Source organism: Monomorium pharaonis, chromosome 3, assembly GCF_013373865.1.
Source record: "Monomorium pharaonis isolate MP-MQ-018 chromosome 3, ASM1337386v2, whole genome shotgun sequence".
NCBI classification, from domain to species: domain Eukaryota; kingdom Metazoa; phylum Arthropoda; class Insecta; order Hymenoptera; family Formicidae; genus Monomorium; species Monomorium pharaonis.
Genome location: NC_050469.1, coordinates 7187580 through 7201045, shown reverse-complemented (window position 1 = coordinate 7201045; position 13466 = coordinate 7187580). Strand labels below are relative to the sequence as shown.

At 39.8% G+C, this 13466-nt stretch overlaps 1 protein-coding gene across 4 annotated transcripts in view; it reads right to left on the bottom strand.

Moving 5' to 3' along the window:
• LOC105838812 (hemicentin-1) overlaps positions 1 to 13466 on the bottom strand; it is a 165989-nt gene that overhangs the window by 32852 nt on the left and 119671 nt on the right. For all 4 annotated transcript variants that reach the window (XM_028193503.2, XM_028193505.2, XM_028193508.2 and 1 more), the window contains exon 2: positions 12857 to 12984. In XM_028193503.2, coding sequence (XP_028049304.1) covers positions 12857 to 12984 — 128 coding nt within the window. The remainder of the gene's footprint in view (positions 1 to 12856; positions 12985 to 13466) is intronic.

Genomic DNA, 13466 nt, shown 5'->3' with positions numbered 1-13466 from the left:
TGCAGCAATCTCGCATTACATTCACTGCTTTCCCCGGCGTTTGTTTCGCTCGTATAATCTTATTCGGCCCCATCGCTGTCGATATTTATGATTAAATGTTCTGGAACTCTGCAATAATACCCGCTTGTATTTCTTCTCTTATCGCGATAATAAATTGATTCTTCTGTGCTCAGTCGTCCATTTTTTTCTCCTCCTTTCACCCAGCTCTGCGCGATACGTTATCGCGACGGCTATTATGTATCGTCGGTGCGTATCGGTCGGGGTCAGATTGTTTTATCTGTAAGTCCGTGGCGACTCCGTTGGAAAGTATAGCGAGAAAGCTTCGTCGTTTAAAGGTATTAGTCGGTTAATGAGTTTCCGTAATCCGCTGGTGGTACACTGTCTTGAATTAGCGACGCCTGCGTACTGCTGGCCGAGGATATTGAGTTCGCGTTGCAAATTACTTCTTCTCGTTTTTATCAAGTTAGACCGATAAAAAATTACAAAAACGTATTAATGTGACTATCTCTTTCGTTATTACTCGTTACACTGGCCTCAAGTAAAATCCAGCAAAAAACTATATAATTACCCAAGTCTAATTACACGTAAATAAAAATGAGCGAATCAGTTTTATTGTAATTCAACTTAATATTTTTATTTCAAATTCTATCCATGTTTATTTCCAGATTTCTGTTTTATTTTTTCCTTAAAAAAAAAAATAACAATTAGTAATAGATAGTCGATAAGAGATGAACATACAATTACGTAAAGGATAAATCTATTCTTTCTGAATGTCTCGCTACTTCCAAAGTAAAAAACACCGCTCGTAATATACTCAATCCAAGAAATCAGACGCTCTCTATGGGAGGGGAGGGGGAATTCCCGCGCGGGGTAGCCGCTTTGAAGCGGACGAAGTCCTTAACTTCGGGTTTCTCAAGGGATGCAATGAGAGCTCCGTTAACTACGACAGGACGCCGTCGTGCGACTATATTAGTAATGAGCGGAGCGGTGTTCCCTGCGGAATGCGCAGTTTATCACTCGGTGGCAGACACAATAATACAATAGCGAAATCCTGGCGAAGATTATTCGCGCGTAGACGAAGAGCGCAGGATATGCGCCCTCAGGACAAGAAGAATAATGAGTTTGCTGGCGCGTACTCCTGCCCGGTGTTAGGGTGGAACGACGTCTAGTGGATACTGCAGCACGAATTAACGTCCTAGGTCATTGTCAGATTAATATCGTATCACTCTCAAATAATCTCCTTTTCATTCTGTCGCGTTACACAAAGTGTCTACGCTATATCACGAAACCTCTCGCAGTGAAACGGTAGGAACGTTATCAGAATGCACAAACGCTGCTACAGTAATATATTATTGTAACAATTTCATTTGTAACGGTGTTACATTTATAGAGAGCCGTTTAATTGTTAACTCCACTTTATTCAGGATAACAATAAGTTAATTAATTCTAAATTTTCATAAATTAATTTTCGTACGTGAATGCTGTTAATAATAGAAAATAATTTACTTGGAATTATAATTGGATAAAATTTACAGTAGTTTAAGTTCATTATTTTTTCCTTTTATATAAATAAAAGATCCTATTACATGCTCATTCTTTTCTCTAGAATGCGTTGTATCTCGCATCGAAGACTTACATGTAGATTTCATATATATATTATATAATCATCCAAGCTATACAGAATTTCCGACTCGCACGTTTCGTGGACCACGCCTACGGAGAAACGCACGCATACTCTTTGATAACCTAAGAAGCCAAACTGCCGCGAATCAGCCCAACGGTTTTCCAAACACACTCAAAGGTACCATCCCTCTCTTACATAGAACCCGCAAGGCATTTTCCGAATGCATATCGAGTAGAGGACACCCTCCCCCCCCCCCCTCCGTTCTGGAGCCGAATATATTTTTCTTCTTCCAACGAGGATCTTGCAAATTCTCCCAAACACACGAAGAACGAAGGAACATCTGCGTGCAACGAATTTTCAAGTTACGAACTTTACGGCGTTTACCAAAAGGATATGCTGTCAGTGACGAGCAAGCTTACGGCAAGAATTTCGAGGAAGCTGCCGGAAGGAAGGGAAGGAAGGAAGGAAGGAAGGAAAAAAGAAAAAAGAGAGAAAGAAAGAAACTGGCTGGTTATACTGGCCGCGATGCGATGGTTTTGCGCTATCGGTCTACGTCCTACGATCTATTTCGCTGCTCTCGAAGAGATTGCCATTGCGTCTGCATTACTCCGAGGCTCTCTCTTGTGTTATCGGGGCCTTTGGCCCGGGGGTATGTACCCTGCCCGTTTGCCGTACGCCTACGATGGTTGCATTTGCGTCTGTGTGCGCCGACAGAGTGGGCGGGAGTGTGTCTGCGGATGCATTACGTTGATTGCTGGTCGCGGCCTCTCCGGAGAACACAGAGAACATCGAAGAGGTTCGGCGGGGGCTGAACAGGCGGCAGAAGGGCGAAGGCGGTTGGGAAACGGTCGAGGAGAAAGAAAAAGGGGAAAAGGAAGGCCCTTTTTCTCTCTCCGATAAGTAAGCGAGCGGAGCGTTATGTCCCCGACGCGCGCACGGATTTTAATCCTTTCAATGAACAACGGTGACTTCTCCGAGCAGTTTTCCGCGAGTAGTTTCTGCTTTTTAATTCTATCACTTCCGTGGATCTTTTTTTTTTTGCGCGCCGCCTTCCACGGCGAAGTCGATTTGGCTGTTTATTCATTTATGCACGTTTAATAGCGTTGTTAACAACATTTATCGTATCCTCTTCAATTTTTCATAAGCATTTGATGTACACTGAACGGTTTAAAATGTTCACATTTATTGTAATGACAAAATTATTACATCAGAATATCTGGATAGAAATAACGAAAGAGTGCATTGAAAATAAAGATAAAGCAAATCAAATATTGAATTATAATTTTATACATAGCATTAATCTACGTATCGCGTACACAAAGTAAAAGAAAGTCTATTTTATAAAACTTAAGCAAAGATTGCAGTTGAAACGATAATTTTCGGGAGAAGGATGGATAATTGAACGAGTCCCGCACGTTTATTTTTGCAAAAGTGATTTCGTGCCCTTGCCGCGGGTTCCGTGATGAAACGTTCGAATCGATCGTTTCCGTTAAGTAATGTACCGCTTGCTATTTTTTTTTTGCATTCTCCAGTTTGCGAAAATCACGTGCATGCAAAGGCAAAGAGATTTATCGGCTAGAACCAGTCGAGATAGTCCGCGAATATATATCGAGAACAAATATTAATGTGAAATTAATTCTTCGAGACCCCACTATTTCCCCGCTTAAGATGGCTGCTCAGATTTTTCTCGTTTTTTGCAGTGGCAGTGCATTGAAAGTCGGAAAAAAATTGCGCTTTGTGTATTCGCCGCTGAAAGTCGAATTGTGCGAACGACTACCGCGTAACAAATGACAAAATAATTATAATTTACGTATCAGATATATCTAATATGTATATATATGTCGCAGTAGTTGTTCTAAGATTTCTTAAAAAGTATCGAAAGCTATTTTGATATTTCGTAGCAAGTTCGACATCTCCCGAGATGCTAATCATGCTAAATCATCAAGTCAAACATTGTTCCCGGAAGCTTTTGCAAAAATCAAAGATTTTGATCCTGGTGTTTTTCGACGCGTAAAACGGATGGGTCGCATCCGGCGCGATGTCGCAGAAAGTGCAAACAATGCGCACGGAACGAAACGAACGGAAACGATGTGGTTAGAGGATTCAGGACGGGAAATGGCAGAACGTACAAAGAGAGAGAGAGAGAGAGAGAGAGAGAGAGAGAGAGAGAGAGAGAGAGAGAGAGAGAGAGAGAGAGAGAGAGGAAAGGAAGAGAGAGGAGAGGAGCGGGGAAAAAAGGAGAGAAAGAGTATTGCATTGTAAACAGGAGTGGCTCGCAAAGAGGAAATTATCCCGCTCGTTATTTACGTCATTCATAAATATTCACTTTCGCGGGAGAGAAAGTCAAGCCGGAAAGGATCGGGTGGGAGACGAAAGAAAAGCCGAGGAGAGGATATTTGGTTGAGGAGGTAACGAGAAACCGCGCGGGGCATAAATCTCCGGGCTTTCGGAGGCGATCTCGTCTCGGGATCACCCACTGCGAAAAGCCTTCGTCGTTGCTCGAGATAGTAATACGGTATTCAAGTCTTAGGTCGTCTTCCTCCGTCGACCCCTCTTAACGGAGGTCCAAGGTGCGCATCGGATGACATTTGCATTGTTGTTTCCGATAAGTGGAATCACGCGAAGATCCCGCGTCGGAAATTTCGAGCGAGCTTCCTTGCCGATTTGTGAAAAGCGCGCGTTCGCTTCTAAAATGTCCCGACAGATTTTAGAAAAATCCGAATTATTTAAAGCAGAGTTCCGCGAATGTTACGCGAGTTATTTTCCAGCGAGAAGAAAAATTCTTTAATAAAATGTTTCGACACGAATCGTTCAAGCACATTATGTCTCACATACTTGACAATTTGTTACGTATTGAAATTTTTCTGTTTCGTATTAAACGACACCACGGTATAAAATCCGTTTTACAGTTTTAGAGATTATAACGCTAATGCAAAACCATCGAACGTGCCGAGTAGCTCTCTTATTATGTTATAGAAAAATCGAATAATGAAAAGTTACTCGCCGATAGAAAGGGGAGCCGCCAGGCATGTTCTCTTGCTTATGCACACAATGTTTGAGATAATTATAAATTTATATTTTCCGGTCTTCTTTTGTATATACATTTTAGATCGTAATAAATAATAATTAAACCCATTTGTTCATTTTGTATGGTATTGTATGTATGTACACTCTAGAATATATAATGTAGTATACATTGCGTTTTTATTACCCTCTGTTTCTCTCCAATGACGAATTCAGAGCATGTTATTGTATGACAGAAGCCTACTAAATAGTTAATTAAAACTTCTCATTTAATAATTTAATTAATCTAAATAATAAATAACGAATCAATTTTTGTAACTTTAACAATACGTTTTGCAATTATTGACACTTATTGTCGAACAAAGTGGGATTTCAAATATCAGTTATATAAGATATATTACATGTTAATATTCCAATAAATTTTCTCCTGAAATAAATTAATAATTACATTCGTAAAATAAAATTATATTTTGTATGTATGTGTATATATGCGTGTGTTTTGTGTGTATGTGTGTATGTGTTCCTAACAAAAGATATATTTCAAAAACATATATCTCCCCTAAAGAAATACTTGTTATTTAAGAGACAATGCTAAAAAAATGTACAATACGCTTCTGAATATAAAGTTAATCTAACTTGGACAATCTCAGCTTAAGCAAGAAATAGTCGACAAGCGTGAAGGAGGACCGACAGCACTGAATATCGAGAGCTCACAAAACGACGTCGGCGAATTAGCATATTTCCAAGCGCGCAGGCTTTATACCATGACAAATTTGCATATAGCGGAGGGGATTGAATGAACATTTTTTTCACGTTGCTCATTAAGTATGCCGGAATAACAAATATTTATGCGCGCTTTACCAGAAAATTTATTTCTCGAGAAAAATCCACCGCGCAAATTTTGTTTGCAAGGCAGTCCGAAGCAGAATATTATCAACACAGAATATTATCAAGTTGCCAGTTATTTGCAGCATTATTAATATAAATATCAATTTATACAATAATTAACAAATTGATGTATAACACATTATTGGTGTAAAAACAAAAGGAGAGAAGAAAGGAGGGGAGGGAGGAGCTTTTCATTTCCCTACACTGTAGAAATATTTCGGGTACATTAAATCCCGCGCAATATTTCATTACGGTTTTGCTGCGAACGGAACTGAAAAATTACCGGTCGTATTCTCCGGCGGTACATAAATCTTAATGAAAAATCTGTCTTGCGGAATATCGAGAGCAGTCCCCGTTCGAAAGACTCGATCCGATAATGGAGATAGATCTGCAAAGAAGAGAGAGAAAAAAATGGATTTGCCGTATTGCCACTATTTCTCCCTTTCTCTGCTTCCCTAGTCAATGGGCAATATTTTTGCGAGAGAATTTTAAGGGAGGGAAAAAAAAAACGAATTAAACTCGAAAAGTTCAGGCATCAATCGAAAATTATGACTGAAGATTTCCGAAGTCAATTAATTTCATTTTCTTTCATTTGTTTCACACAAGGTTGCTTGGTTAGAGTTAAATGAAGTAATTCTTGCGGATAAGTTTGTTTCTTCTGTCGAGAGAACGCGCCTGGATCTCACGACGATATCGCGCCGTCAGTTCCCGGTGTCGATACCAATATAGAATTATCGATACGTCATATAATCGAAATCTATTAGTACACGAGAACGCGCCCGAGCCACTCGGGATGCCAGAGGGTGATATATTAAGCGTACATTTTCCCTAATCCAGATGTCATTAAAACAGATTATCTACATGAATTAATATGCAAATTAGTTCACGCGTCGCCGGGGCACGTACCACATACGGTACGTACGTACGGTACGCCCGGGCTCCCGTATGCGTGCCCATGTGAAAGTTAGTAACGTACGTCGCAAGAGCGTACGTCTCTCGCGCGCGCACGTTCCTCTACGTATGTTAAATTAACACCTCTGAAATTTTCATATCGTAATTAAAAAGTTGAACAAACGTCTCGCGCGGTGTCTCGCGCGCGTACAAACGTGAGGTATCAGGACAGCCGCCGGGGATCGTCCGGCGCGATTACGCGGGCGTCTCCGCGGTTTACGAAACATTATAAACAGAAATAATATGCATATGCAATTTTGCGAATTCGTTTCCGTCCCGCCGTATACACAAAAGCGACAAAAGCGCGCCGTAGAATTTCATTTCGAAGCGCAATCAAGAACAAAGCTTAAAGCTCCGTCGTGAAATAATTCCCAAGGTAGCCGCGCGCTAACCAAGGGGGCGGTGCGAGGAGGGCCCCGGTGCACATCGCCGCCGATATTTTCTCTAATCCAGATGTCACCGGGGTCGGCTTACCTTCGTAAATTAATATGCAAATTAATGTACGCACCGCGGTCGTATCCGGCGCCGTATTGCTGCCGCGGCGACGAGAGGTGTGTGTCGTACACAGCTGTACAATACCGGATACATGTTGCGCGCGCGCCCGCGCGCTTCTCTGCGAGCCCTTCAGGAGCGTTTAGCTGTGAGGGTGCGGCCCTTTCGACGCGGGCCACGCCACAATGGTGTCCATATACCGCGCTGAAAGATGCGGCGATGATAAATATCCAAAAGCCGGGTGAGAGAAAGGTCACTTGTGCCGCCTCTTATCCGTCCTCCTGCGCACGATGTAGTCTTCCCTTTTGTTTGCCGGTCCTCGAGCCACCACTGAAAACCAACGACGACCCCCTCGTGGTTCGTCGCACCGCGGTTTCATTATTAACATGGGGACACCGCGAGAGTACCGCGCTTTCAGCTTCTTTTTTTTTTTTCCTTCGTCGTTGAGAGAGACAATTCCTCGCGCTGGCTTTTTCCGAGATCGGCAATTAGTATCGCGATGATTCACGTTTGACGTTGGAGTACCACTGGTGAGCGAATTTTTATCCACGTGCTCTAATTCAAGTTTAGCTTTTGTTATTAAAATTATAATAGCTTAATATTTAAAAAGAATTCATTTACATTAAAACGATGTTATCGTAATTTTATTATAACGTGATGTAATATTCAATTATTCTGGTATTTTTCAACCCGTGAAATAGAAAAAAGTTAAAAACTGCTCAAAAGATTAGAAAACAATTTAATTACATGGGTAAATTTCCAGAGTAGTAAAAAAAATGAAACACCATGGTAGAGTTAAATTTTTTATGGTATACTGCCGTTATATCCAGCTAGAAAGAAATTTTGAGCTAATAACAATAATTTCTGATTGCCATTATTGTTCTGTTATGATAATTTCTATTAAATTTTTCTGTACATTATGTACAGTACATATACATATATATTACTTATAAAATATTATAAAATAATTAATAACCTCGATTTGTGCAGAATTATACCTTTGGTTTAGATCTGATCAAAATTAATGCATATTATTTATTACAATTACATGTGTACTTTTTTATTGTCAACTAATTGAATTATACGCACAAACGATTCTCCGATCGAGTGTTCTCCGTGATAATTACAAAAGCGAAGCGCATTTATGTTCATAAGTATATATTATTTACGGGCCGATGGTCATTGAAACAAACATCTGCAGTAAACAGTAATCGATAGCAATAAAACGGAAATTGTAACGTGCGATATCGTTGCAGTGTTCATTCATTGCTCGTAAGCACGAACGGCGCGCAAACGAACGCTTTAATTATTGCAATTCTGAATGTTCGTTCTCAAATGTTTTTCGTGCCGTTCTAGAAAAAAAAAAGTCAATCGTTCTATATCGTTCTCGCGTAAAGTTGATTTATTGATTTTCAGCAAAAGTTTAACCTAAAACTTTCGGAATCCGACCGTTTCGCCTGAAAACGACGTGAGAAGGGCGAAAGGTTTTTAACCGGACTTTAAATATCGTCGTCATTTTGAAGATAAGTTGCACGATTTCCTGCGCAAGGAGCAAGGAGGGACTGAAAATTAAAATGCTCGGAATGCGCGCTCTACTCCAGGATTAGCGTCCTTTCGCACCTCTTACAACGAGATGGTCGCGTCGCCGACCCGCTTTTCATCATCCCCGTTTCGAGCACAGTCGTCCTTCTGGCATACGCGCTCGTTTTCCGGGTTCGTCGCGGCTTTTCATCCCAGGGCTGCGAGAAGTTCCGTTTCTTTTTCCGCGGCCGCGAGAAGTCCGCTGTAACGACCTCAATTTAGAGCTCCGCGGTCCGTCGTCGCGGCGTCCTTTCGAAGCTCTCCTTTCCTTCCCCTCCGGCTTTACGCAGTGTATAAATGTCACGCGCGAGCTAACACTAAATTTACGATCGTCTATCCCCGGGAGATGAAACGCGTGCCCGGGTGATTACCGGGGGAGAAAGAAAGAGCGCCGGGAGAAAGGAAACTGCCGCGTGACGGCCGCGTTTAGCTTTAAACTTAATACAATAAGATCACGTTGCGCTTAAATCCTTGCGAGAGGCGAACGAGATCCCGCCTGCCGTAAAACTTTTTAACTTCAACGTGATTAACGTCCTCCAACATGGCACTTCCGTGTAACACGAGTGCATATCCGGACGTGTGACACTAGATACAAGTTGTTTGAGAACAATGGGCCGAGAAACTTTGCAAAGACTGGCGCGATTTAATGTATTTACGAGCTAATTAAATATCTAGGAAAACTTACATTAGAGACGCGATAAAATTTACTTGTGAAGGGTCAGTTGCTCGCGGTGATCGTTCGTTCCTCTATAAACCACCATTTCAAGTAACTATAGTTAAAAAAAAAGTGTAGACAATCCGAAATAAAGCAGATTTTGCACAAACGAGATATCACAGTTAATTTCTTATCAAAGTGTTTCTTCAGAGACTCGGAGAATGTCTTGTTAATTTCTTGTATCTTTTTCATACAAATAATAAAGCAAAATCAACAAGGAATAGCTGAGAATTAGACAATGATTATAAAAATATCTTTTGATATAATATTGTAATAATTTACTTAACTATTTAGAAAACAAAAAGCCACGTAATGTTTTGCTTAATTAACAAGATAAACTCATTTTTTCTCGTTCTTATGAGGTAAGATATCAAAAATGAATCTTTCTTTCTCTCTTACTCTCAGAAAATGCTTTTAAGATAATCTGAGATCGCGTTCGATTAAACTTGGACGTATTGCATTCGCGGAAGCGAGTGCCACTTCAAGGGACTTTGCATAGAACGCCGCGAGCATGCCAATCAAGTCTGCTCCCTCGCCGCTTTTTCTCCGTCGCGCAGCTTCCGCGGATGCCGCGCATCATTCCGTATCTTCACGGTTTCCGGCCCGTCTCATCTCCAATCAAGCGCCAGACGTATAGATATATATATGTATCTGACTTCGGTTCGCATTGGGTTCGTACGTGGCGCGCATTGCGAAGATTCATCCGTGTGTTTGCGACCGAGAGGGAGAAAGAGAGAGAGAGAGAGAAATCCTATCGATATAAGTCGGCCTGCGGCCGTCTTCCAGAAATGTATCGCGGATTTACGCGACCGCTAACGTGGATACATCGCGGTCCGTGGAGCGTGTTATTCTCTATTACGAGCGTATCTATAGACGACTGATACGAATGACGGTACGCGGTACAAATCGCCGCTGCAATATAATTCGGGAAGGGGGTCCGGGATGCGACGGGATGCGCAACCTGACGCGAACGCGGAAAGTCGAAAACGGCACGGCCCGACGCGCGACGACGGAAAGCGCTGCATTTGATGTCCTCGTCGATTTAATTGAAATTTTAACTTTCGCCCCGTCGAACCGGACGCCGGTGGTCGCGCGCCCGAACGTCGAGCGGTTCGATATTTGTGTTTTCGGTCAAGTGAAATATCGGGTTCGCTATCGTGCGTGCACGCGGGCGCGCGCACGAATTTATCATGCGAGAAAACGCGTTACCGCCAGATTCCGGCTGGTTCAAGCAAACGAAGGATCCACGCGTAAATCACCCCTTTGTGACTTTATGGTCGCGACATCACAAGTGAACTACGTATTCCAATAAATCGTGTAATAGCGAAGGGTTATACGAATTAACGATATGCGGCATTTTAGATAGAAACATTTGCGCCATGATGAATGTACCGAATTTAAAGCCTCGCGGATAATATAGATACACGAGTTACACGAGTAAATCTTGCATTTGAGCAAAATGAAAATTTGAAATACTCTGTAGCTTAAGTGAATAATTTGCGCTAATCTTCTTAGTATAGTACTACGTGTTCCTCATGCTGCTTGGAATATTAGCTACGGAAGTCGTTGGAAAGCGCTCCTAGTAACACATATTGTATATATATATATATATATATATATATATATATATATATACATTATAAATTTTTACATTTATTTAGTTTTATAGCAGCTTAGATTTTTTTATAATAATGATTAAAGTAAGACTGCATACACAGAACAAAATACATTTTCTAATAATAATTTTTTGTACTACACGAAACAAATGGGTTTGGTAAAATATATAAAAATTTAGTTGAATGCAGATCTGAAAATAATTTCGTTAAACTTAATTAATTTATTAACAATCGAGACCTCCGTTTACCTCAAAATATTTGCGTTGACATAAATATATAAAATAAAAAACTTCTAATGACTGTTTCTGCGTTTCGTGCCAAAAAGGAAAATTGTGAGAACAATGTCTAAGACGAATAGAATAAGAAAAAAATTAATTTATGAAGTAATAATCGAGGCTCGAAAGCATTCTGTTCACCTCAAAGTTAGAAAATATTAGAAAAAGAATAATTTATTAAAGTTCAAATCCAAGAAAGATTTCATTTAGCCCATTACTACTTATGCGTGCGGATATTTATAAATTCCACTTTTGCGTCAAAAATGTAAAATTATTTTAAGCTAGTTTTATGTGTTGAATTATATTCATATTTAGTAATTTTAAGTCTAAAAGGTACACGCGTGCAATGTTATGTTTTACTTTATCAAAATTGTTCTTTCTGTACAGCTATTTTTCCTATAAAAAATATTTTATTGTGGCAACACAAATAATTTGGTTAAAAATATACCAAACGAAATTATTTAATACAAATATTTTTTTATGTATTTCGCAAAAACAATTATATTTTTTGTTGTATAACAAAATATTTAATTGCTGTTAAAAAATAAACAAAACGACTTGCGCAATGCATCTTTTTTTTTTAAGTATAATATATGCAATAAAAATAAACAAAAATAATTAAAGTAATAATTATTATATCACATCAACTAAAATTAAATATAAATTCAATATGAATTTCTGGCAATGTCAATTCTATGATTTCGTATTTAATGTCGATCAAACTTTCCATTTGTACAATAAATGTTCGAATCGTAGAAAGAGTTTCTCGCTGATATTTCAGTATCGATCAAACAACTACAAAGATAACATTACGTAAGAATAAACGTCGGCAACAATAGACAATACGATATGCGAAAGTAATCTACAGTGTCTAGGTGGAACTTAGTCGACGAACAATGTTGCGGAGTTTCGCGGAAGTTTGAAGCGACCAGGTTTCCTTTCCTCTTTAGATCCACGACAAACGAACGAACGTTTATCGTTGTGCGTCCTATAACGTCCACTTCCGGCCAGGACAAACTTATTTGGAAGTTTACGTGCTTGTACGACGAACGAGGAAAAGTCGATTGCTGTGGGCTTAGAGAGACGGAGTGGGAGCAATGAAATGCTTGAAGTTACGATGCACCACACACAAGCTGCAACTCTTTCCGTTATTCTGTTGTGTTTTTCAATTTTTGCAATCGCACCTAGCGCACGTTATCGTGTCGTTGTGCATATGCACGAACTTCGGATCATTTTCAGAAAACAATTTCGCCTTTGTATTTACTCACGACAATATATACGCTGCTTTCGATCTGTTCAAGTTTCTTCTCTTGCAAACAACCGATTTACATTTATCGGAAACGCATTTTCCGCAAAAAGATATATTACCTCGCCACCATAAACAACTTCGTTTATTCTTAAAATAAAAGGGCCGAAACTTCCATATCTTATATAATTGCAATAAAATAAATCGCTTTAACATAGTCATTTTTGTAATGTCAATATAAATAACCATACGGTTATTCCTTTAATTAAAAAGAAATCTAAAGTAGCCATTTTGTGATAATAAAATAAAAATGTAGCGATTGATAGGAGAGATTGAGAAGTATTCTCTTTGTTTTTAATCACGTTGCGGAAGTTATGTCATGTTAAAAAAATTGACAAACTAAAATTTTAGAGCAAACAGTAACAGTAAATAATAATAACAAACCTTTTGATCCTTCTGCCAAATGCATTGTCCTCTCTTCCCGAGGACTCGACACACTAGCTTCGCGTCCTGGCCAGGATTGACTTCGGTATATTGTGGCGTTTCTTCAAACTGCTGGATCCCGTGGCAGACTGCAAACAATAACATAGCAACAAATGAAACTTCTATTATTATAATACACTATACATGTAATACGCGAATAGTTATTAAAAATGTACACACTGCAATACGCTTCCTGCTTTTCGAAATCCCCAGCGTTCACTTTGTACTCTTTGCGAAAAACGGAAGATTTGTGTTTTTTTTTTTCAACAGTCAACACTTAAGTAGAGAGACAGATGGTAAAGGCAGGATATAAGCACGGTTTAACCGGGCATTAAGGCAGCCTGCAACCTCGTTAAAGTTGTTATTTAATTCGCAACTTCGCAAACTCATTTAACTCGGTTCGTGCTAAGCTACGATCTTCAGTTTTCACCTTTTAAGTTTGCCGATAAATTGTATTTAGCGCTAATCGAATGACGGCAGACGCGACGGTACTGACTTCGATGCGACGATGCACGCAGACTTGTATATATACTCGCAGGCATTAATCGCATCTCGTTAGTTGACGTTAATT